The 21,717-nt window shown below is 44.1% G+C and overlaps 2 protein-coding genes across 2 annotated transcripts; both read right to left on the reverse strand.

Annotated features, from left to right (window-relative positions):
- Positions 1-1,514: 1,514 nt before the first annotated feature.
- On the reverse strand, positions 1,515-16,446 carry LOC131946724 (protein FAM43A). The gene is made up of 2 exons (XM_059307637.1): positions 16,023-16,446; positions 1,515-3,004 (listed from the first exon to the last, which is right to left on the reverse strand). Exon 2 carries the CDS (start codon positions 2,928-2,930, stop codon positions 1,761-1,763), a length of 1,170 nt encoding a protein of 389 aa, XP_059163620.1. The 5' UTR covers positions 2,931-3,004; positions 16,023-16,446; the 3' UTR covers positions 1,515-1,760.
- A 1,112-nt stretch (positions 16,447-17,558) lies between these two features.
- Positions 17,559-18,842, reverse strand: LOC131946729 (uncharacterized). Its single transcript, XM_059307657.1, has one exon. The coding sequence runs from the start codon at positions 18,840-18,842 to the stop codon at positions 17,559-17,561; it is 1,284 nt and encodes a 427-aa protein (XP_059163640.1).
- Positions 18,843-21,717: the final 2,875 nt, after the last annotated feature.

Genomic DNA, 21,717 nt, shown 5'->3' on the forward strand with positions numbered 1-21,717 from the left:
CTTTTTGGGGGGGGGGGCTGGAGGGGGTGGGGGGCTTCAATATTCTGAGCCTGCCCCTCTATACATTTATATATGGGTGTGGCAAATTAAGTTTACCCCAGGGGATAAAATATGTGTTTACTCTGTACTCGTTCCACATAGATTAAATAGCTTTACTTTCAACATTGCTTTACTGATCAATTTGTTAGATTTAAAAAAAAAAAATTACAATTGTGATGAGGTTTGAGTGAATACATGACGGAGACATGAGAAACTTTGTACCACTTTCTTGTCCAAACAAGGACATCCTGTACATCCTATACTGGCATGTTGAACACAGGGCTAGGGTTAGATTTTAAATAATGTTCAGTACAGTATTGGGATAAACTGTAACAAACTTGTGGTTTTTGCAATACATAAATAATATAGTTTTAAAATTGCTTGTTTATAGTTAGGTATAAATGTTTGGTTATCAGTTCAGTTATAAAGACATTTAGAAAATAAAAACATTTCTCTGTTTGAAATGTGAAGCTCCATTTTAAAAATGTCACTTGACATAGGAGCTGGATGTTAATTTGTGTGACATCAATCCTGACATTTGATGCCACTGGATGATTTACATTGTTTTGTGACATCTATACCCTGCTATAGCAATCCATTATAACTGCTTGACAGTTGAGATCTGCCAGATTAGTTTTATGTCTCTTCACTCAAATAAAAAAATTAAAACATCACTTTATATAAACAGAGCAAAACAAAAAGAGATGAGTAAGTTGTGTAGTGATACAGTTCAGTTTTATACTGCTAAGTTTTCCAGTTTGTGTGGTATTTGTTATTTTTATATTTCTCAGTTTTTTATATTATAAATATACGCTAGCTATTAAAAAGTGTAACAACCACTCATATTTTCTTTCATTAGCAGGTGAATGTTGAAACCTGACAGCTATAATTATTTTAGAAGAAATTTCTCAACAAATGTCTTCATTAATTAAATTTTGCACAGTTCATTAAAAGATGGACCTGAATGTATGAAACAAAAGAAAATTTTTACTTAAAAACTAGAACACATCAAATTTGTACCCACAAGTTTTCAGTGGAAGATTGTCTTTTGTCTGCCAAAGTTCATACTTAAGACAGTTTGATGGGTTACTGGATTGGCATAATGACAATCTTTGCAGGTGCCACTATATGTGCAGGCAAAGACAGCACTATATCTGCAGGCAAAGACACCACTATATCTGCAGGCAAAGCCACCACTATATCTGCAGAAACCACTGTAATAAATAGCATATGGTGCCACTATATCTGAAGACATGACTGGTATTAATTTTATAGCTCTGGACCCCACAGTGAAGACATTGTGTGGTCAATTGGCTATTGTGTGGTCAACTGACATAGCTGTTGTGTGTTCAACTGGCTATTGTGTGGTCAACTGATATGGCTTTTGTGTGGTCAACTGATATGGCTTTTGTGTGGTCAACTGATAAGGCTTTTGTGGGGTCAACTGATATGGCCTTTGTGTGGTCAACTGATATGGCTTTTGTGTGGTCAACTGGCTATTGTGTGTCAGCTGACATGGCTATTGTGAGGTTCTTTGGTTCAAGGAATATCTTTTTTGTATCCCACCATGTGTTTTACTAAACCATAGCAGCACCTGACAGTAACACATTTTAAAGGGTGGCTTTGTTTCACAGTCTCTAAGTAAAGATTCTGTAAGTAGGGTATCAAGTGGAATGTTGCAAGAAAAAAAAAATAGCAGAACAGTGTGATTGAAATCTGCGTTATAAAGTTGTATACTCAGTGACGTCATTCTTGAGTGAGCTCTCCCCCTCCAACGAGGGCAGCTTACACACGCTAACATTGTCCTCCTCAACGGGGACACATTTGCTCTTTAATTTGGCCACATTCTCGCCCTCGGCCACTTTCTCGCCCTCGGCCACTTCCTGCTCCTGGTCGTGAAAGCCCGACTCGGCGCTCTCTTCGTCAGAGTCGGCGCCATCATGGAGACAGTACTGCACGCCGTCGTCCCGCCTCAGCTCCTCCAGGTCGTTGCCGATCTCAAGGTCTATGATGGGCTCTGAGGAGAAGAAGTCTGAGCCCTCGGCTGACTCGAGGTCGAGGGCCGCCAGAATCCCGTGGTGCTCCGCGCCCTTGTGGAGGAGTCTGGGGGGTGAGGGGCCAGCACTGGCGGGGGTAGACAGCAGGCTCTCGTCGTCGCCGTCATTGTTGTTGTTGATGTTGATCCCATTCAGCCCGCGGCTCATCTTCGTCACCATCTGGTTCACCTCTTCGTCTTCTTCCTCCTCCTCTACACATTCGTCTTCTTCTTCGTCCTCCGTGATGGCGCCCAGCTTTGGCGCCGTCTGAGATTTAGAGACGGGCGGTCTGAAGTTGTTGGCCGTGCTCAGCATTTGTGTTCTCAGCGGTAGAATGTTGCTCTTCTTGGGCAGGTTTTTGGTGCGCTGGAAAGTTAGCCTGGAGGTTTGTTTCCTCAGTTGTTCGCGCTGGAACTCTTTTAGCGCGGAGCTCAGCTTGTGGTGGAGCTGCAGCGCCATTGTTTTGGCCTTGGCCTCGTTTTTGCACATGACCGCGTGGCAGCGAAGTTCCAGTTTCATTTTCCGTCCCTCGTGACGGTACACCCAAACAAACAGCTTGGGGTAGTCGGGGTGGGCGATACAGTACGATATCCGGTGGGCTCGATACTCGGTTAATCCCTGCTCTTTTGTGTACGCTTTCATACCCGATCCGGTGATTACAATTTTCATTTCGATACCCGGATGCTCACTCCGCATGTAATTGTTCCATATGATGCTCGTGGCGCGGTCTGCGCAGCCTTCACCTTTCATGACCGCGGTTTGGACGTTACCAAGGTAACGCACTTTGAAGGTGGGGTCCTGCTCGCTGATGCTGACGCTCTTCCGCCAGCCGAACAGATTCATCTTCCTCGTCATGCAGGCACCTGTCTGATGTGGTCAGCAAACTTGGAGCTCTCGTGTAGCTTGACCGCTACATGGTGCGGTGACCACTGAAAGAAGAGAGAGACACGTCATCAAATCCACGTCAGATAAATAGCTAACAGTGACATATAACGTAATGGTTAAAGCACCCAAATAAAGGTTTTTTTTTTTAAACATTTGTCCGTAGGATGGGGGGGGGGGGGGTAAATTATAAAGTTTTTCTATTTCTTTTAAGGATGGCTGTTAAAATCAGACCAATATAAATGTGAGACAAATCTAACATAATGCAAAAGGAAAATAACTAAGTAAATATTGTACGTAGACAAATCGGATAAAGCTTAGAGCACACTATTGTTGAACTATTGTGAGCCTATAGGTCAGGTGATCTCCTTATGAAATACTAAACGAGTGGCTGTTCTTTAGAACAAAACACAATAAACGTGGTGAACTGAATAACAAATGACAATGTGTGACGTGTTAGGTGTGTAGTTAGTCATGTGTTCAATGACAAACTACCCCCCCCCCTCCCTTTCTCCCTGCTGTGTCTAACAGGGTGACGTCCTATCATATAGCCCTCTATTTACTGACATCCTGTGCTCCCATTGACGTCTTGAACTGATGCCCTGTGCTCCTATTGAAGTCTTTTACTGACGTCCTGTGCTCCCATTCACGTCTTGTTCTGACGTCCTGTGCTCCAACTGACGTTTTGTACTGACGTCCTGTGCTCCAACTGACGTTTTGTACTGACATCCTGTGCTCCCACTGACGTCTTTTACTGACGTCCTGTGCTCCCATTGGCGACTAGTTCTGACGTCCTGTGCTCCAAGAACACAGCACGTTCGCAAGAACTTCGTTTTTTGGAGAAGGGGGGGGGGGGAGATAGAATGACTAGATCGGATTTCTAATTAATTAGACAGTAAATTGATAGCTTGAACATATTTTGCCTTGTCTTGAATGACTCACCCGTTCCTATTTTTTTCCTTGTTTAAAGAATTTAATTGTAACCTGATTTATTTATTTTTATTTTTATGTTTTTTTTTTGTTTTTTTTTTGGGGGGGGGGGGGGGATATTGTTAAATATCCCACGGCAACTCCTGTTAGGTTAGGTTTTTTTGTTAGGTCAAAATAGAGTTATTTCAAGCCTACCAACTCTCATATAAAAACAAAGAATTGAATGTTATGGGTTGCCATAAAAACAAAGAATTGAATGTTATGGGCCTACCAACTCTCATATAAAAACAAAGAATTGAATGTTATGGGTTGCCATAAAAACAAAGAATTGAATGTTATGGGTTGCCATAAAAACAAAGAATTGAATGTAGTGGGTTGCCATAAAGCGATGGTTGCCCCCCCCCCCCCCTGACAGTGACGTGACTGAAGGCCTCAGAGACCGATGTTGTGTTTGACGTATTGTTTGCTGTACATCGATTTTACGCTCAATTTATGCCGCTATAAATCAAGGCCGTCTTTTTCTGTTTGGTCGGGTCTGAGATTAGTTCCTACAGCTTCCATGGTGAGGTCTGAGATTAGTTCCTACAGCTTCCATGGTGAGGTCTGAGGTTAGTTCCTACAGCTTCCATGGTGAGGTCTGAGATTAGTTCCTACAGCTTCCATGGTGAGGTCTGAGATTAGTTCCTACAGCTTCCATATTGAGGTCTGAAATTAGTTCCTACAGCTTCCATGGTGGTGAGGTCTGAGATTAGTTCCTACAGCTTCCATGGTGAGGTCTGAGATTAGTTCCTACAGCTTCCATATTGAGGTCTGAGATTAGTTCCTACAGCTTACATATTGAGGTCTGAGATTAGTTCCTACAGCTTCCATGGTGAGGTCTGAGATTAGTTCCTACAGCTTCCATATTGAGGTCTGAGATTAGTTCCTACATCTTCCATAATGAGGTCACAATGTTGAGTATTTCATGTTACATCTACATGCCATCATGATTAATAAAACGAAAAGTCTCTGTATAAAAATTCAAATGTTTGTTTTTGTTCGGCAGAAGTCTTGATTTAATAACATTTTAAAAATGCCGTGTGATAGATTTGTAACCGACACTTTTTAAAATTAATCTCGTTATGCAGACAATAGAAAAACCAAATCTAAATTCTGACATAAATCCTCAAAAGTTTTGTCGATCTATCATTTCTAGAAGAGACGTCTGTGCCATGACGCCACTACCAGAAGTAATTGACTACGTCCCAACACCACCACAAGATTTGTGTACAAACAAACGACCCTCGCTTACCGCTTCGGTTACGGAACAAAATGTAAATTAGGAAGTTCTAAATTTAGAAATCAGATGTGACGTCGTACGGTCGTCGGTGCAGAATTCCAGGATATTGCAAAAGTTTAATGCAATGTAAATGTGTGTAACAAAGCGGGGCGTGCATGACGAATAGATTACACCGTCACTATTGTCTTACTGTCCCCATTGTCAAGCTTTTTAATGAAATTTATGACAGGGCGTACAAAAATTATTTTGTCCTTCACGGCCCGGACTTCATGTCGGCCATCTTTCTTGTGGCCAGTTTTTTTTAAAAATATTTTAACTCACAGCTAGAACATGTTAATATAACACAAAGGTGATGGGGGCTGGGTAAAAATGGGTGTGTTCTTGCTGAAAGACTTTATACTAGAATTGACTTCAGAACAAAATAAGATAGTTTTAGCATTATTAATTAAAATATTGGTGTGGTACATAGTGATGTTTGGTACTTGGTACGTGGGGGCAGTATGTGGAGGCAGTGTGGGGGGGGGGGGGCAGTGTCTGGGTAAACGGTGTGTAGGGGAAACGGAGTGTGGGGGAAACGGTGTGTGGGGGCAGTGTGGGGGAAACGGGACATGGTGTGTGGGGACATGGTGTGTGAGGACATGGTGTGTGGGGACATGGTGTGTGGGGACATGGTGTGTGGGGACATTGTGGGGACATGGTGTGTGGGGACATGGTGTGTGGGGACATGGTGTGTGGGGACATGGTGTGTGGGGACATTGTGGGGACATGGTGTGTGAGGACATGGTGTGTGGGGACATGGTGTGTGAGGACATGGTGTGTGGGGACATGGTGTGTGGGGACATGGTGTGTGGGGACATGGTGTGTGAGGACATGGTGTGTGGGGACATGGTGTGTGGGGACATTGTGGGGACATGGTGTGTGGGGACATGGTGTGTGGGGGCATGGTGTGTGGGGGCAGTGTGTGGGGACATGGTGTGTGAGGACATGGTGTGTGGGGACATGGTGTGTGGGGACATGGTGTGTGGGGACATGGTGTGTGAGGACATGGTGTGTGGGGACATGGTGTGTGGGGACATTGTGGGGACATGGTGTGTGGGGACATGGTGTGTGGGGGCATGGTGTGTGGGGGCAGTGTGTGGGGACATGGTGTGTGGGGATATGGTGTGTGGGGACATGGTGTGTGGGGACATGGTGTGTGGGGACATGGTGTGTGGGGGACATGGTGTGTGGGGACATTGTGGGGACATGGTGTGTGAGGACATGGTGTGTGGGGACATGGTGTGTGAGGACATGGTGTGTGGGGACATGGTGTGTGGGGACATGGTGTGTGGGGACATTGTGGGGACATGGTGTGTGGGGACATGGTGTGTGGGGACATTGTGGGGACATGGTGTGTGGGGACATGGTGTGTGGGGACATGGTGTGTGGGGGCAGTGTGTGGGGACATGGTGTGTGGGGACATGGTGTGTGGGGACATGGTGTGTGGGGGCAGTGTGTGGGGACATGGTGTGTGGGGACATGGTGTGTGGGGACATGGTGTGTGAGGACATGGTGTGTGAGGACATGGTGTGTGGGGACATGGTGTGTGGGGACATTGTGGGGACATGGTGTGTGGGGACATGGTGTGTGGGGACATGGTGTGTGGGGGCAGTGTGTGGGGACATGGTGTGTGGGGACATGGTGTGTGGGGACATGGTGTGAAGGGACATGATGTGTGAGGCAGTGTGTGAGGATATGGTGTGTAGGGAAATGGTGTGTGGGGGCATGGTGTGTGGGGACATGGTGTGTGGGGGAAGTGTGCGGGGACATGGTTTGTGGGGACACGGTGTGTGGGAGTAGTGTGCGGGGACATGGTCTGTGGGGACGAGGTGTATGGGGACATGGTGTGTGGGTACATGGTGTGTGGGGGAAGTGTGTGGGGGCAGTGTGTGTGGGGGCAGTGTGTGGAGACACTGTGGCATTTAGTGGGAGACACGGGGGGCTGTAATGCTTACTTTAGAGACAGTTTATGTGTTGCTGCAGTGTGTGTAATATGTTGTGTGGTACACGATATATGGTACACGATGTGAGGGCAGTGTGTGGGGACACGGTGTGTGGGGCATTTAGTGAGAGACATGGTGTTGGACACACGGTGTTTTGTGCATGGTGTGTGTTTCACAGCCACAGTAGCCGTAGGACGTGATTGTCCCCCTAGCTGATTGTCCCTCTAGCTGATTGTCCCCCTAGCTGATTGTCCCTCTAGCTGATTGTCCCTCTAGCTGATTGTCCCTCTAGCTGATTGTCCCTCTAGCTGATTGTCCCTCTAGCTGATTGTCCCTCTAGCTGATTGTCCCTCTAGCTGATTGTCCCTCTACCTGATTGTCCCTCTAGCTGATTGTCCCTCTAGCTGATTGTCCCTCTAGCTGATTGTCCCTCTAGCTGATTGTCCCTCTAGCTGATTGTCCCTCTAGCTGATTGTCCCTCTAGCTGATTGTCCCTCTAGCTGATTGTCCCTCTAGCTGATTGTCCCTCTAGCGGATTGTCCCTCTAGCTGATTGTCCCTCTAGCTGATTGTCCCTCTAGCTGATTGTCCCTCTAGCTGATTGTCCCGCTAATTGATTGTTCCCCTAGCTGATTGTCAAGCTAATTGATTGTCCCACCGATAGCCCCAATAAACGTGTCAACAGCCTAAACAGTTGTGCAACAATGTGACTGCCATTAAATGACATCTTTATTGCGTGGGCCGCAGCAGTCAATATCAACTGAAAGAAACCCCCGACAGTTTTGTATGTGGTGCCAGACTTGAAACACAATCACACTCAATACAATGAATTCAACAATGGAGGCGATAACATTTATAACAATTACACCAAGGCTATATTGTATAGAACAAAGAAACCTTGACCTATTTATTGCTGCCATATATGACAGTGTTGCATAATGCAGCATTAAAAAAGAAAAAAAGAAAATCTTTTGTCCAATTTAAATGTTTGCCTCTACTATTTCTGTGTGAAGTTAATATGGCAGGTTGAGACGTGTCAATGTATGTTGTCCTAGTTCAGTCAATACAGTCTTTGTTTAGTTCCAATCAATGAGCTCAATCAGTTGTTTCCTTGTAGGCCAAGGTAGGGCGTCATTTGTCAGTACAGAGACAGGTTATAATCTTCATACGGTTACTCATAACTTGTTGTACCAAGCGGTCATTGGCAAACCGTGACAACTCGAAAAAACCCGTTATGAAAGCTGATACAACCATTTATACAAAGTTGACACAGCCCGTTATACGAAGCGGTCACACAACCCGTCACAAAGCCGGAAACAACCCGCCACACAAACCGAGACAACGACAACCCTAGACAACCCGAGATAACCCGTCACACAACCGGAGACAACCCGTCACACAACCCGAGACAACCCGTCACACAACCCGTCACACAGCCGGAGACAACCCGTCACACAACCCGTCACACAACCCGAGACAACCCGTCACACAACCTGAGACAACCCCTCACACAACCTGTTACACGAAGCAGCCAATGAGCTGTGACAATGAATTGAACGTGTGTGACCTACATACCCGGCCCGCTGATTAACGTCAAATATTTAGTCATCCATTCGTCACAAGAGCTCATAGTCAAATGTAGGCGAGAGTTGACGCACTTGAACTTACGCAGTTCAAGGTCGGAGGATAAAAATTTGTTTAACGGTGTGTATCTGGGATGTGTGTGTGTGTTGGGGGGGGGGGGGGGATAAAATTCTTGCATTCAAATTCACGAGATGGCGATAGAGCTGACAGGTTGTACGTCAAGGCATAAAAAATGGAGGGCATGTTGAAAGTTGGTATAAGCCAAATATGACATGGGGACGACAATATGATGAGACTGGAAACAGCCTGTAAACTTTTACTTGAGCGTCCTTTAACTTTGGACACAGGGGTGTAAACAGTTGTTACTGGGAGAGTTGGTGAAGTATAGGGTGTTTTTTTTACACAACCTAAAAGTATTTTTATTCTGAATTTAACCTTCATACAATCACATGGACCCCCCCCCCCCCACATGCTTTTAAAATAGTCTTATTGTGTTAGGCTTCCCCCTTCCGCTATATACAGATACACCCTTGCATTAGCATAGCTCTTATGTATCTGTATGTGTTATTATTCATTCGGAAATGTTTGTGTTGAAAGCACGTTTGTCATGTAAAAATGTTCGTGAGTCGAAAAAAACATTTTGTTATGTCAGTATCTAGTTGTGTCATGTGATATTATTGACAACACATCCATATGTGTTTCATCAAAGACATTTGACAACAGCGTCATATGACATCAGAATATTATGTGTCATCTGAGTTATATGACATGACAACAGAGCTAAGTGACATATGGCAACAGGGATACGTGACATATGACATCAGAACTGTGACATATGACATCAGAGCCATGTAACATCACGACCATGAAACAAAGGTGTACTACGGCCACACGAAGCCCCCCCCCCCCCCTCCCCTCCCACTCTCCCTGAGAAAATCCCCTGACCGCTGCAACCCTGAGCCTACATGACCCTCGGGCAAACAAAAAATGTTGGACTTGATTGCCGTTCGTACACTGAAGAAGGCGGTGGTCAAACAGAAGCACCGACACTACTGGCCATTGGGTCAATACGGTCAGCTTACTGTTGCATTCCACGCGTCGTGTGGATAGACAGAAAGTTGGGACACCGTGTGGATAGACAGAAAGTTGAGACATCGTGTGGATAGACAGAAAGTTGAGACACCGTGTGGATAGACAGAAAGTTGAGACACCGTGTGGATAGACAGAAAGTTGAGACACCGTGTGGATAGACAGAAAGTTGAGACACCGTGTGGATAGACAGAAAGTTGAGACACCGTGTGGATAGACAGAAAGTTGACGTGTGGATAGACAGAAAGTTGAGACACCGTGTGGATAGACAGAAAGTTGACGTGTGGATAGACAGAAAGTTGAGACACCGTGTGGATAGACAGAAAGTTGAGACACCGTGTGGATAGACAGAAAGTTGAGACACCGTGTGGATAGACAGAAAGTTGAGACACCGTGTGGATAGACAGAAAGTTGAGACACCGTGTGGATAGACAGAAAGTTGAGACACCGTGTGGATAGACAGAAAGTTGACGTGTGGATAGACAGAAAGTTGAGACACCGTGTGGATAGACAGAAAGTTGAGACACCGTGTGGATAGACAGAAAGTTGAGACACCGTGTGGATAGACAGAAAGTTGGGACACCGTGTGGATAGACAGAAAGTTGGGACACCGTGTGGATAGACAGAAAGTTGACGTGTGGATAGACAGAAAGTTGAGACACCGTGTGGATAGACAGAAAGTTGAGACACCGTGTGGATAGACAGAAAGTTGAGACACCGTGTGGATAGTCAGAAAGTTGAGACACCGTGTGGATAGACAGAAAGTTGAGACACCGTGTGGATAGTCAGAAAGTTGAGACACCGTGTGGATAGTCAGAAAGTTGAGACACCGTGTGGATAGACAGAAAGTTGAGACACCGTGTGGATAGTCAGAAAGTTGAGACACCGTGTGGATAGACAGAAAGTTGAGACACCGTGTGGATAGTCAGAAAGTTGAGACACCGTGTGGATAGTCAGAAAGTTGAGACACCGTATGGATAGACAGAAAGTTGAGACACCGTGTGGATAGTCAGAAAGTTGAGACACCGTGTGGATAGACAGAAAGTTGAGACACCGTGTGGATAGACAGAAAGTTGTGACACCGTGTGGATAGACAGAAAGTTGAGACACCGTGTGGATAGACAGAAAGTTGAGACACCGTGTGGATAGACAGAAAGTTGAGACACCGTGTGGATAGACAGAAAGTTGACGTGTGGATAGACAGAAAGTTGACGTGTGGATAGACAGAAAGTTGAGACACCGTGTGGATAGACAGAAAGTTGAGGGACACATCCCAGATAGATAACTATTTGTTTCGGTATCCCACAGCACCAAACATCTAGAAAATCGTGGGTAATTAAAAAATCGAAACGACAAAATACACATTAAAAAAATCTATTTACAAGTCTTAAACCAATAACAATGCATCATTTTGTTAGATTTTTTCCCTCTCTTTACAGTGACATTTGAAGAGAACCCCAAACAGGGCGCGGCTAGTGACAAGGGCGTCTTTGTGTAAACCTCAGTCTTGTAAACTACGCTGTCATATGTAGACATTTGTAAACACAACTAAACTCAAACATTCTTACATACACCTTTAGGTATCTCACATACAAGATGTAGGTAGAGTTTTGTAATCTAAAAGCTTTAAAGAAATCGCTTTTAACATTCTTTTTTTTTTGTGAAACAAAAATTAAAGTCTGAATTGAATAAAATTTTTACAGTATTTGAGTGGTGAGATTTTCCCACAAGCTGATTGGTGATGGGGTGGGGGAGGGGTGAGTCAAGGTAGGTTAACATCAGGTGGTGTGTTGGGTTACAGGTAGGTTAACATCAGGTGGTGTGTGTTGGGTTACAGGTAGGTTAACATCAGGTGTTGGGTTACAGGTAGGTTAACATCAGGTGGTGTGTGTTGGGTTACAGGTAGGTTAACATCAGGTGGTGTGTTGGGTTACAAGTAGGTTAACATCAGGTGGTGTGTGTTGGGTTACAGGTAGGTTAATATCAGGTGTTGGGTTACAGGTAGGTTAACATCAGGTGGAGTGTGTTGGGTTACAGGTAGGTTAACATCAGGTGGTGTGTGTTGGGTTACAGGTAGGTTAACATCAGGTGTTGGGTTACAGGTAGGTTAACATCAGGTGGTGTGTATTGGGTTACAGGTAGGTTAACATCAGGTGGTGTGTGTTGTGTTACAGGTAGGTTAACATCAAGTGTTGGGTTACAGGTAGGTTAACATCAGGTGGAGTGTGTTGTGTTACAGGTAGGTTAACATCAGGTGGTGTGTGTTGGGTTACAGATAGGTTAACATCAGGTGGAGTGTGTTGGGTTACAGGTAGGTTAACATCAGGTGGTGGGTTACAGGTAGGTTAACTTCAGGTGTTGGGTTAAAGGTAGGTTAACATCAGGTGGAGTGTGTTGGGTTACAGGTAGGTTAACATCAGGTGGAGTGTGTTGGGCTTAAAAAATGAATACAAATTATGTGTTAAATACTATCGGAATAACCAGTTTTAAGAATATGCCTAAGTGTTGATTATAAATTTTAGCAAACACAAAGTTTTTAGTACAACATGTTTCTAGAAAATCTAAAAATTACACACATGTCAATAAACTGGAAAAATCCACTTTTTCCTATCAAACACAACCGAAACAGTAAGGCCAGGGTAAAACTTCCCTGTAGTTCGACCTTGCTATCAGAGCTGATTGAAAAACTACACACGGAGTATTGACTCGAATCAAACAAACACATCGTTTTTATTTCCTCAACTTACAGGTTTTTATTTCTCTTCCTGTCTATGAGAGAAAATTTGTTTTCTATAGAGGGGCAGCTCAATAAGTGACCAGTTGACCCTATAGGCTACCTCTCTAGTGACCAGTTGACCCTATAGGCTACCACTCTAGTGACCAGTTGACCCTATAGGCTACCTCTCTAGTGACCAGTTGACCCTATAGGCTACCTCTCTAGTGACCAGTTGACCCTATAGGCTACCTCTCTAGTGACCAGTTGACCCTATAGGCTACCTCTCTAGTGACCAGTTGACCCTATAGGCTACCTCTCTAGTGACCAGTTGACCCTATAGGCTACCACTCTAGTGACCAGTTGACCCTATAGGCTACCTCTCTAGTGACCAGTTGACCCTATAGGCTACCTCTCTAGTGAACAGTTGACCCAATAGGCTACCTCTCTAGTGACCAGTTGACCCTATAGGCTACCTCTCTAGTCACCAGTTGACCCTATAGGCTACCACTCTAGTGACAAGTTGACCCTATAGGCTACCTCTAGTGACCAGTTGACCCTATAGGCTACCACTCTAGTGACCAGTTGACCCTATAGGCTACCTCTCTAGTGACCAGTTGACCCTATAGGCTACCTCTCTAGTGACCAGTTGACCCTATAGGCTACCTCTCTAGTGACCAGTTGACCCTATAGGCTACCTCTCTAGTGACCAGTTGACCCTATAGGCTACCTCTCTAGTGACCAGTTGACCCTATAGGCTACCTCTCTAGTGACCAGTTGACCCTATAGGCTACCTCTCTAGTGACCAGTCGACCCTATAGGCTACCTCTCTAGTGACCAGTTGACCCTTTAGGCTACCACTCAAGTGACCAGTTGACCCTATAGGCTACCACTCTAGTGACCAGTTGACCCTATAGGCTACCTCTCTAGTGACCAGTCGACCCTATAGGCTACCTCTCTAGTGACCAGTTGACCCTTTAGGCTACCACTCAAGTGACCAGTTGACCCTATAGGCTACCACTCTAGTGACCAGTTGACCCTATAGGCTACCAGTGACCAGTTGACCCTATAGGCTACCAGTGACCAGTTGACCCTATAGGCTACCACTCTAGTGACCAGTGTACAGTTGGGTTAGCCGTACCACAACATCAGCCTGGTTGATGATCACAGAGCAATGCAGTAGAAAAAAAACAACCAAACTACAGTGTGGTACGGCTAATCCTACCTGACCTGTCATATTCGCTACACTAACTTTGTGACGAGTTGCTTGTAAATATATCATAAGGCAGCTTCAGAAGGGATTTTTTTTCACACAGAAATACGCAATCCCAATGAGAGAGAAATTAAACCTAACCAAAACATAACCGGACCCCCCCCCCCCCTTCTCTCTTACGGATAATACCGCCAGAAGAAGGAAACAAAATAAGAAAAATAAAAAACTATAAATAGAATCTTGACGCTGTGATTTATGTGACAACATTGAAAGTTGGCCAAACAAAAAAATGCGATTGCGTACTACTAGTAATACGATTGTCATTTGTTTTATCGATCCACAGGTAGAAATGCTAATTGAAACCTTGAACCACACAAAGCCAGCTAAAACCCCAGTGGGTGGTTGGGGTTCAATGTAGTCGCTACTCCCATTTTGTGGTGGCGAGTGGCCTATATAACAACTCGGTTGGATAAAAAGCAGAATAAAATACTTAAAAAAAAACTTTTTAAAAAACCACGTTTTTCTTGTGGACTAAAAAGTAGAAAATAACTATTTACATACATTTGATGACAAAAAACGTGGGTACGTTCACCATCAAATTTCCCGACCCATCTGCCCGACCCACGTTTTTTGTCATCAAATGTATGTAAATAGTTATTTTCTACTTTTTAGTCCACAAGAAAAACGTGGTTTTTTAAAAAGTTTTTTTTAAGTATTTTATTTTCTCCTTTTTAGTCCGTTGCTACACATGAAAAACGTGGTTTTTAAAAAAGTTTTTTATATAGTTTATTTTCTACTTTATCTAATGACTTGATTAAGTATGAATTGACTAAGTGTTTATAAATACACGGACTAAAAAAATCTTGAGCGACCAGGATTCGAACCTGGGTTGTCGCGGCCACAACGCGAAGTACTAACCACTATACGATCACGGCCAGCGCGCTCACATCGATTGGGGCCGAAGTAACTGTGTCAACAAGCCTCCAGTCTTGTCGGTATCTTTAGAAATCATGTCCTCAATTTTATGGTCCTTTGGGCGTAATTAAATTAAGCTAATTACGGTCTCTAATTGCTAGTTTTTATGATTGCATCTGAAATTGTTAGGCGAAAGTAACCTGCATGCCAAATTTCAGATCTATAGAGCAATCAGAAGTGGGCTAATTTTCGATGTCAATTTTAACAACAAACACATCCACGCGAAGCTGAGTTAATAAAAACGTGTTAAAAATCTATTAAAATCTGGAGTGGTTTCAACTGTAGAAATGATGACACGAGAGCCATTACGTAATACACAAACAACAGAAGTACCGCCCTGATGTTACCCTATGGTTCGAGGCTATGTTTACTTTAGCGCATTCTCTCATTCACAAAAACAAACATTGCACTAACGAGAGTATTGAGTTGTCGACACTCCTAGATCTACTTCGGCCTAGCTTGTTCGATCTATAACACAATCTCTAAACTCAACCAACAAAACTACGCCTACTCAGAAAGTTATGATAAGTCTAATCTTAACTGTCACTTTGAGAAGTGGGGGGGGGGGGGGGGGGAAGGGAGATTAAGTATACTTGATTTGTCATATCTACAAACTCCACTAAGTCGTGTGTTCGTTACTATCACTGCGTTACAAGACTAAATCCCAAGGCAAATTTATTTAAATAATAAAAGCAATAACTTTGAACATTATTTTAGGCTACTGACTAACACTAACATTAGACCTAATCCCAAGTTTTAAAATGTGTGCATATGTTTCCACTGTTGTGTATTGTCATTGTGAAGACAAATCGATAAAACATTGTTTTGTGATGAATGGTTCTGAAAAATTAAAATATTCTCTTTGTTATGTAGTAGTATGGGTAGTCTACCGCGTTTGATTTGTTTTCTAATTATAATATTAAAATTTGTTTCAAAATTGTAACCATGAACTTTGGCTATACAGAATCGAAAGCCGTAACATTATATAATTTAGTCTAGTTTGCCCTATAGAATAGATCAAGTTAGCCTGAGATTTATTTCGTATTATTTAAGTAATACTAGATCTAGATCTAGATTAGATCTGACTAGTAATAGTGTGACTAATAGCATTTCCCTATTTTTCTATGTAATATAATAATCTAGATTCTAGATCTAGAATCTAGATCGAATACAGATCTAGATCTAGATCTAGGTCTAGTAACTAGAATTCTAGATCTAGATCTAGTAATCGTAGGTTGTGACTTAAGGTTATTTTACGTCCTCTAAGTTTAAGTAAATAAACGACAGCGCATTTAACTTACCTTATTTTCTCAAAATATGAACCAGAAATAATCCGATTTTTTCAACATGTGAATAAGTCAACTATCAACTATTGTCAACTATGTGTGTTGTAAAGTAAAGCGTGTCAGACTGCTGTGCCCGCTATCGTCTGATCAACACTCACTGAATTCTTTGAACCGGAACGAACAGGTAAGGTGAGGTCCGACCGTTAGTCAGTGACACTTTATCACACGTGTAAACACTACAGCACATCCGTGTCACACAGTGACCCTTTCTTCTCGTGCACTGAAAACAAACGGTCACAAGTGTTAGAGCAGCTAGTAAAATGTACCAACACACCTCACTGTTTTCACTTGAATCCACTATGTCGCCGCGCGCTGCGGTCTAGACGCTGTGGTGCGATCCCGCTGAGAACAGGCCCAGCACTGGGAAAGGTATCCTTGAATGGGGACACAGGTGACGGGGACGACGGTAGCGAGGCGGAGGACGGTGTGTGGACGCCGTGTGAAAACTGATCGCGGCGCATTCCACGGTTAGACGGTGTGTTTATAGATCAGATATAACTTTAGCTCGGTACAGTAGCTTGTGTGGATCCGTTGCATCATTGATATAGACTAATATAGAGGCTTGTGCCTGTTACAGATTGGTAAAATCTATTTGTAGGCTACCTGGTACAGATTGGTAAAATCTACTTTTGCCAGTTACACATTTGTTAAATCTACTTGTACCAGTTACAGATTGGTAAAATCTCCGTGTACCTTTTACAGTTTCATTAAAGTGACAGTAGTCCCTACAGTTTCCAAGTATTTCAACGCTGTGAGTTATACAGGCTTTCGATGCCCTGTTAAATTATTATTCACAAAAAGTTTTTCCTCTATCAATAAAGTTTATATTTCTTTCAATAGATGCTAAACATTCATGTGGAGCAGTGGACCATGAAAGTGTAGAGGGTGGATTGGTTGGAGCGTTAAGTGTAGAGGGTGGATTGGGGTGGAGCGTTAAGTGTAGAGGGTGGATTGGGGTGGAGCGTTAAATGTAGAGGGTGGATTGGGTGGAGCGTTAAATGAAGAGGGTGGATTGGGGTGGAGCGTTAAGTGTAGAGGGTGGATTGGGTGGAGCGTTAAGTGTAGAGGGTGGATTGGGTGGATCGTTAAATGAAGAGGGTGGATTGGGGTGGAGCGTTAAGTGTAGAGGGTGGATTGGGGTGGAGCGTTAAGTGTAGAGGGTGGATTGGGTGGAGCGTTAAATGAAGAGGGTGGATTGGGGTGGAGCGTTAAGTGTAGAGGGTGGATTGGGGTGGAGCATTAAGTGTAGAGGGTGGATTGGGTGGAGCGTTAAGTGTAGAGGGTGGATTGGGTGGAGCGTTAAGTGTAGAGGGTGGATCATTAAGTGTAGAGGGTGGATTGGGTGGAGCGTTAAGTGTAGAGGGTGGATTGGGTGGAGCGTTAAGTGTAGAGGGTGGATTGGGTGGAGCGTTAAGTGTAGAGGGTGGATTGGGTGGAGCGTTAAGTGTAGAGGGTGGATCATTAAGTGTAGAGGGTGGATTGGGTGGAGCATTAAGTGTAGAGGGTGGATTGGGGTGGAGGATTAAGTGTAGAGGGTGGATTGGGTGGAGCGTTAAGTGTAGAGGGTGGATCATTAAGTGTAGAGGGTGGATTGGGTGGAGCGTTAAGTGTAGAGGATGGATCATTAAGTGTAGAGGGTGGATTGGGTGGATCATTAAGTGTAGAGGGTGGATTGGGTGGAGCGTTAAGTGTAGAGGGTGGATTGGGTGGAGCGTTAAGTGTAGAGGGTGGATTGGGTGGAGCGTTAAGTGTAGAGGGTGGATCATTAAGTGTAGAGGGTGGATTGGGTGGAGCGTTAAGTGTAGAGGGTGGATTGGGTGGAGCGTTAAGTGTAGAGGGTGGATTGGGCGGAGCGTTAAGTGTAGAGGGTGGATTGGGTGGAGCGTTAAGTGTAGAGGGTGGATCATTAAGTGTAGAGGGTGGATTGGGTGGAGCGTTAAGTGTAGAGGGTGGATCATTAAGTGTAGAGGGTGGATTGGGTGGATCATTAAGTGTAGAGGGTGGATTGGGTGGATCATTAAGTGTAGAGGGTGGATTGGGTGGAGCGTTAAGTGTAGAGGGTGGATTGGGTGGAGCGTTAAGTGTAGAGGGTGGATTGGGTGGAGCGTTAAGTGTAGAGGGTGGATCTTTAAGTGTAGAGGGTGGATTGGGTGAAGCGTTAAGTGTAGAGGGTGGATTGGGTGGAGCGTTAAGTGTAGAGGGTGGATTGGGTGGAGCGTTAAGTGTAGAGGGTGGATCATTAAGTGTAGAGGGTGGATTGGGTGGAGCGTTAAGTGTAGAGGGTGGATCATTAAGTGTAGAGGGTGGATTGGGTGGATCATTAAGTGTAGAGGGTGGATTGGGTGGATCATTAAGTGTAGAGGGTGGATTGGGTGGAGCGTTAAGTGTAGAGGGTGGATTGGGTGGAGCGTTAAGTGTAGAGGGTGGATTGGGTGGAGCGTTAAGTGTGGAGGGTGGATCATTAAGTGTAGAGGGTGGATTGGGTGGATCATTAAGTGTAGAGGGTGGATTGGGTGGAGCGTTAAGTGTAGAGGGTGGATTGGGTGGAGCGTTAAGTGTAGAGGGTGGATTGGGTGGAGCGTTAAGTGTAGAGGGTGGATTGGGTGGAGCGTTAAGTGTAGAGGGTGGATTGGGTGGAGCGTTAAGTGTAGAGGGTGGATCATTAAGTGTAGAGGGTGGATTGGGTGGAGCGTTAAGTGTAGAGGGTGGATCATTAAGTGTAGAGGGTGGATTGGGTGGAGCGTTAAATGTAGAGGGTGGATTGGGGTGGAGCATTAAGTGTAGAAGGTGGATTGGGGTGGAGCGTTAAGTGTAGAGGGTGGATTGGGGTGGAGCGTGTACGTTTGTTAAGGAGGTCATCATATGTACCAGCACACCCTTAGTTATCTCACTGGACACTAGATACAAACACACAATCAAAAACTATCACACACACAATCACACACCATCACATACGATCACACACCAGCACACACACACAATCACACACAATCACACACACAATCACACCAGCACACACACTCACATCACACACAATCACACACCAGCACACACCAGCACACACAATCACACACCACCACACACAATCACACACTATCACACCAGCACACACAATCATACACCAGCACACACAATCATACACCAGCAAACACACTATCACATACCAGCACACACACAATCTCACACACACGCACACACCAGCATAAACTCAATCACACACAATCACACACCGGCACACACAAACACACAAGCACACACTAGCACACACACAATATCACAAACCTTCACACTCAACAACACACTCACACTCCCACGCTTACACACCAGCACATACACAATCACACATTATCTCCCACACATCAGCACACCCACATAACAACACTCATTCTTACACACCAGTACATACAAACAATCACACACTCACAAACCTTCAACACAATCACACATTCATTCTCACACATTAGCACTCCGACAATCACACACTCACTCTTACAACCAACTCACACACATCTTACAAACAGACACACACAGCTTTGTATAGTTTTCCAGCCTTGAGAAGACCATCCTTGTTGACACACACTGGAGGGGCGGGGGTTGACACTGTTTCACATGTCAGCAAACATTTGCTTTAACGGTGCTCAGGTGTCGGCTACACCTGACCTAGCAAGGTCCTGTACTGATGCTACATCTAGCAAGGTCCTGTACTGATGCTACATCTAGCAAGGTCCTGGACTGCCTTATATGGCTACACCTGACCTAACAAGGTCCTGTACAGGCTACACCTAGAAAGGTCCTGGACTGCCTTATATGGCTACACCTGACCTAACAAGGTCCTGTACAGGCTACACCTAGAAAGGTCCTGGACTGCCTTATATGGCTACACCTGACCTAACAAGGTCCTGTACAGGCTACACCTAGAAAGGTCCTGGACTGCCTTATATGGCTACACCTGACCTAACAAGGTCCTGTACAGGCTACACCTAGAAAGGTCCTGGACTGCCTTATATGGCTACACCTGACCTAACAAGGTCCTGTACAGGCTACACCTAGAAAGGTCCTGGACTGCCTTATATGGCTACACCTGACCTAACAAGGTCCTGTACAGGCTACACCTAGAAAGGTCCTGGACTGAGATAACATCTAGCAAGGTCCTGTACTGCCTTATATGGCTACACCTGAAGACGATTACTTAGACCAGGTAAAGGTGTTGGTCAAGGTCCAGCCAACGGTCCACTACCTAAATTAAGTCAATCGGTGCATCCATTGCTCACGTGTACTGCAGCACGTGTGCGTGTTGCCTAGCAACACGTTTAACTCTAGTGTGTTTAGCTTATCATCAGCAGAACAAACTGAGCTAATTTATTCTGTGTAAACACGGCAGTGTGTTGACCAGAGGGGAGTCTGATATTCAGGGGGGGGGGGGGGTTGTAGCACACAGATTATCATCGTCTCTTAATCTCAGTTCCTCTGTTTGCTTGAAAAAGTTTTGAGTTGTTAGTGTATCAATGTAAGCAATGTTTTACAAACTTCTGATGTTCTCTCAGGTAAAATTTGTACTGCTGGTTTCTGTTATTTTAATTGTATAAATTATCAGGCCCAACCGAGTAGACTGACCTAAAGACCTTAGTGAGTAGACTGACCTAAAGACCTTAGTGAGTACTGACCTAAAGACCTTAGTGAGTCGACTGACCTAAAGACCTTAGTGAGTAGACTGACCTAAAGACCTTAGTGAGTCGACTGACCTAAAGACCTTAGTGAGTCGACTGACCTAAAGACCTTAGTGAGTAGACTGACCTAAAGACCTTAGTGAGTACTGACCTAAAGACCTTAGTGAGTCGACTGACCTAAAGACTTTGGTGAGTAGACTGACCTAAAGAACTGACCTACAAGGTCGACCTTGCATACAATCGTGTTCAGCTAAACAGCCAATGCTCAATTTTAATGTAAGAATAGGGAATTATTTTTTGTAACAATAGGTTTTACATATCTTTATATAAGGGGAAATCGAAAACGAAAATGGGACAAACATGTTTGTTTCGTATCTTTTATTTCTATTATTAGAAACCATTTTAATAAAACCTTTTAAAAAAAATTATTAAGGTGTTGTGAAATAAAGCCCACTTCAAATACCGGATGCATAAAATGATAAAGCATCACCGTGTTTGCTTCTTAAAACCGGTTTATCCGCAGACGAACAAAGCCTGGACTTAAATTTTTTTAATGACACAGTAGCCTCGCCACAGAGTTGGCTTTTGTCGTGGCTCTCTGATCTGGCAACCCGATTGTTATTTGTTCTTCTCTACTTTGTAATCGGCAGACGACGGGTGTATGATTATATTCGACATAATATATATACCATTATACCAGCGTCGTATAATTACGTTTGTGTTTAAAAACTTAAAGACTAAATATCGAAAACAGTGGGGGGTGTGGATGGAAAAAAAACTAAATGATACTCTAATGTACAGGGTATTTTAAGAAACTGATCGTTTCCTTGGCAACGACACTAAAGATTATGATTCATATCGATAGCGCCTTTTGGTAATCGCGGCGATGTTTTAAAAGACTCTTAAATGCTTTCACCACAACTAGAAATAAATGTTTGGCTATCAGCTAAAAAAGCCATTGTTGGAAAAAATCAATCCCTCCC

The sequence above is a fragment of the Physella acuta genome, unplaced genomic scaffold (assembly GCF_028476545.2).
Source record: "Physella acuta isolate Inbredline_101_S28 unplaced genomic scaffold, ASM2847654v3 ptg000569l, whole genome shotgun sequence".
In the NCBI taxonomy this organism is placed as follows: domain Eukaryota; kingdom Metazoa; phylum Mollusca; class Gastropoda; family Physidae; genus Physella; species Physella acuta.

Excerpts from the sequence above, each read along its gene's own strand:
- LOC131946724 (XM_059307637.1), bottom strand. The coding sequence starts at position 2,930 with ATGACGAGGAAGATGAATCTGTTCGGCTGGCGGAAGAGCGTCAGCATC.
- LOC131946729 (XM_059307657.1), bottom strand. The coding sequence starts at position 18,842 with ATGCTCCACCCCAATCCACCCTCTACATTTAACGCTCCACCCAATCCA.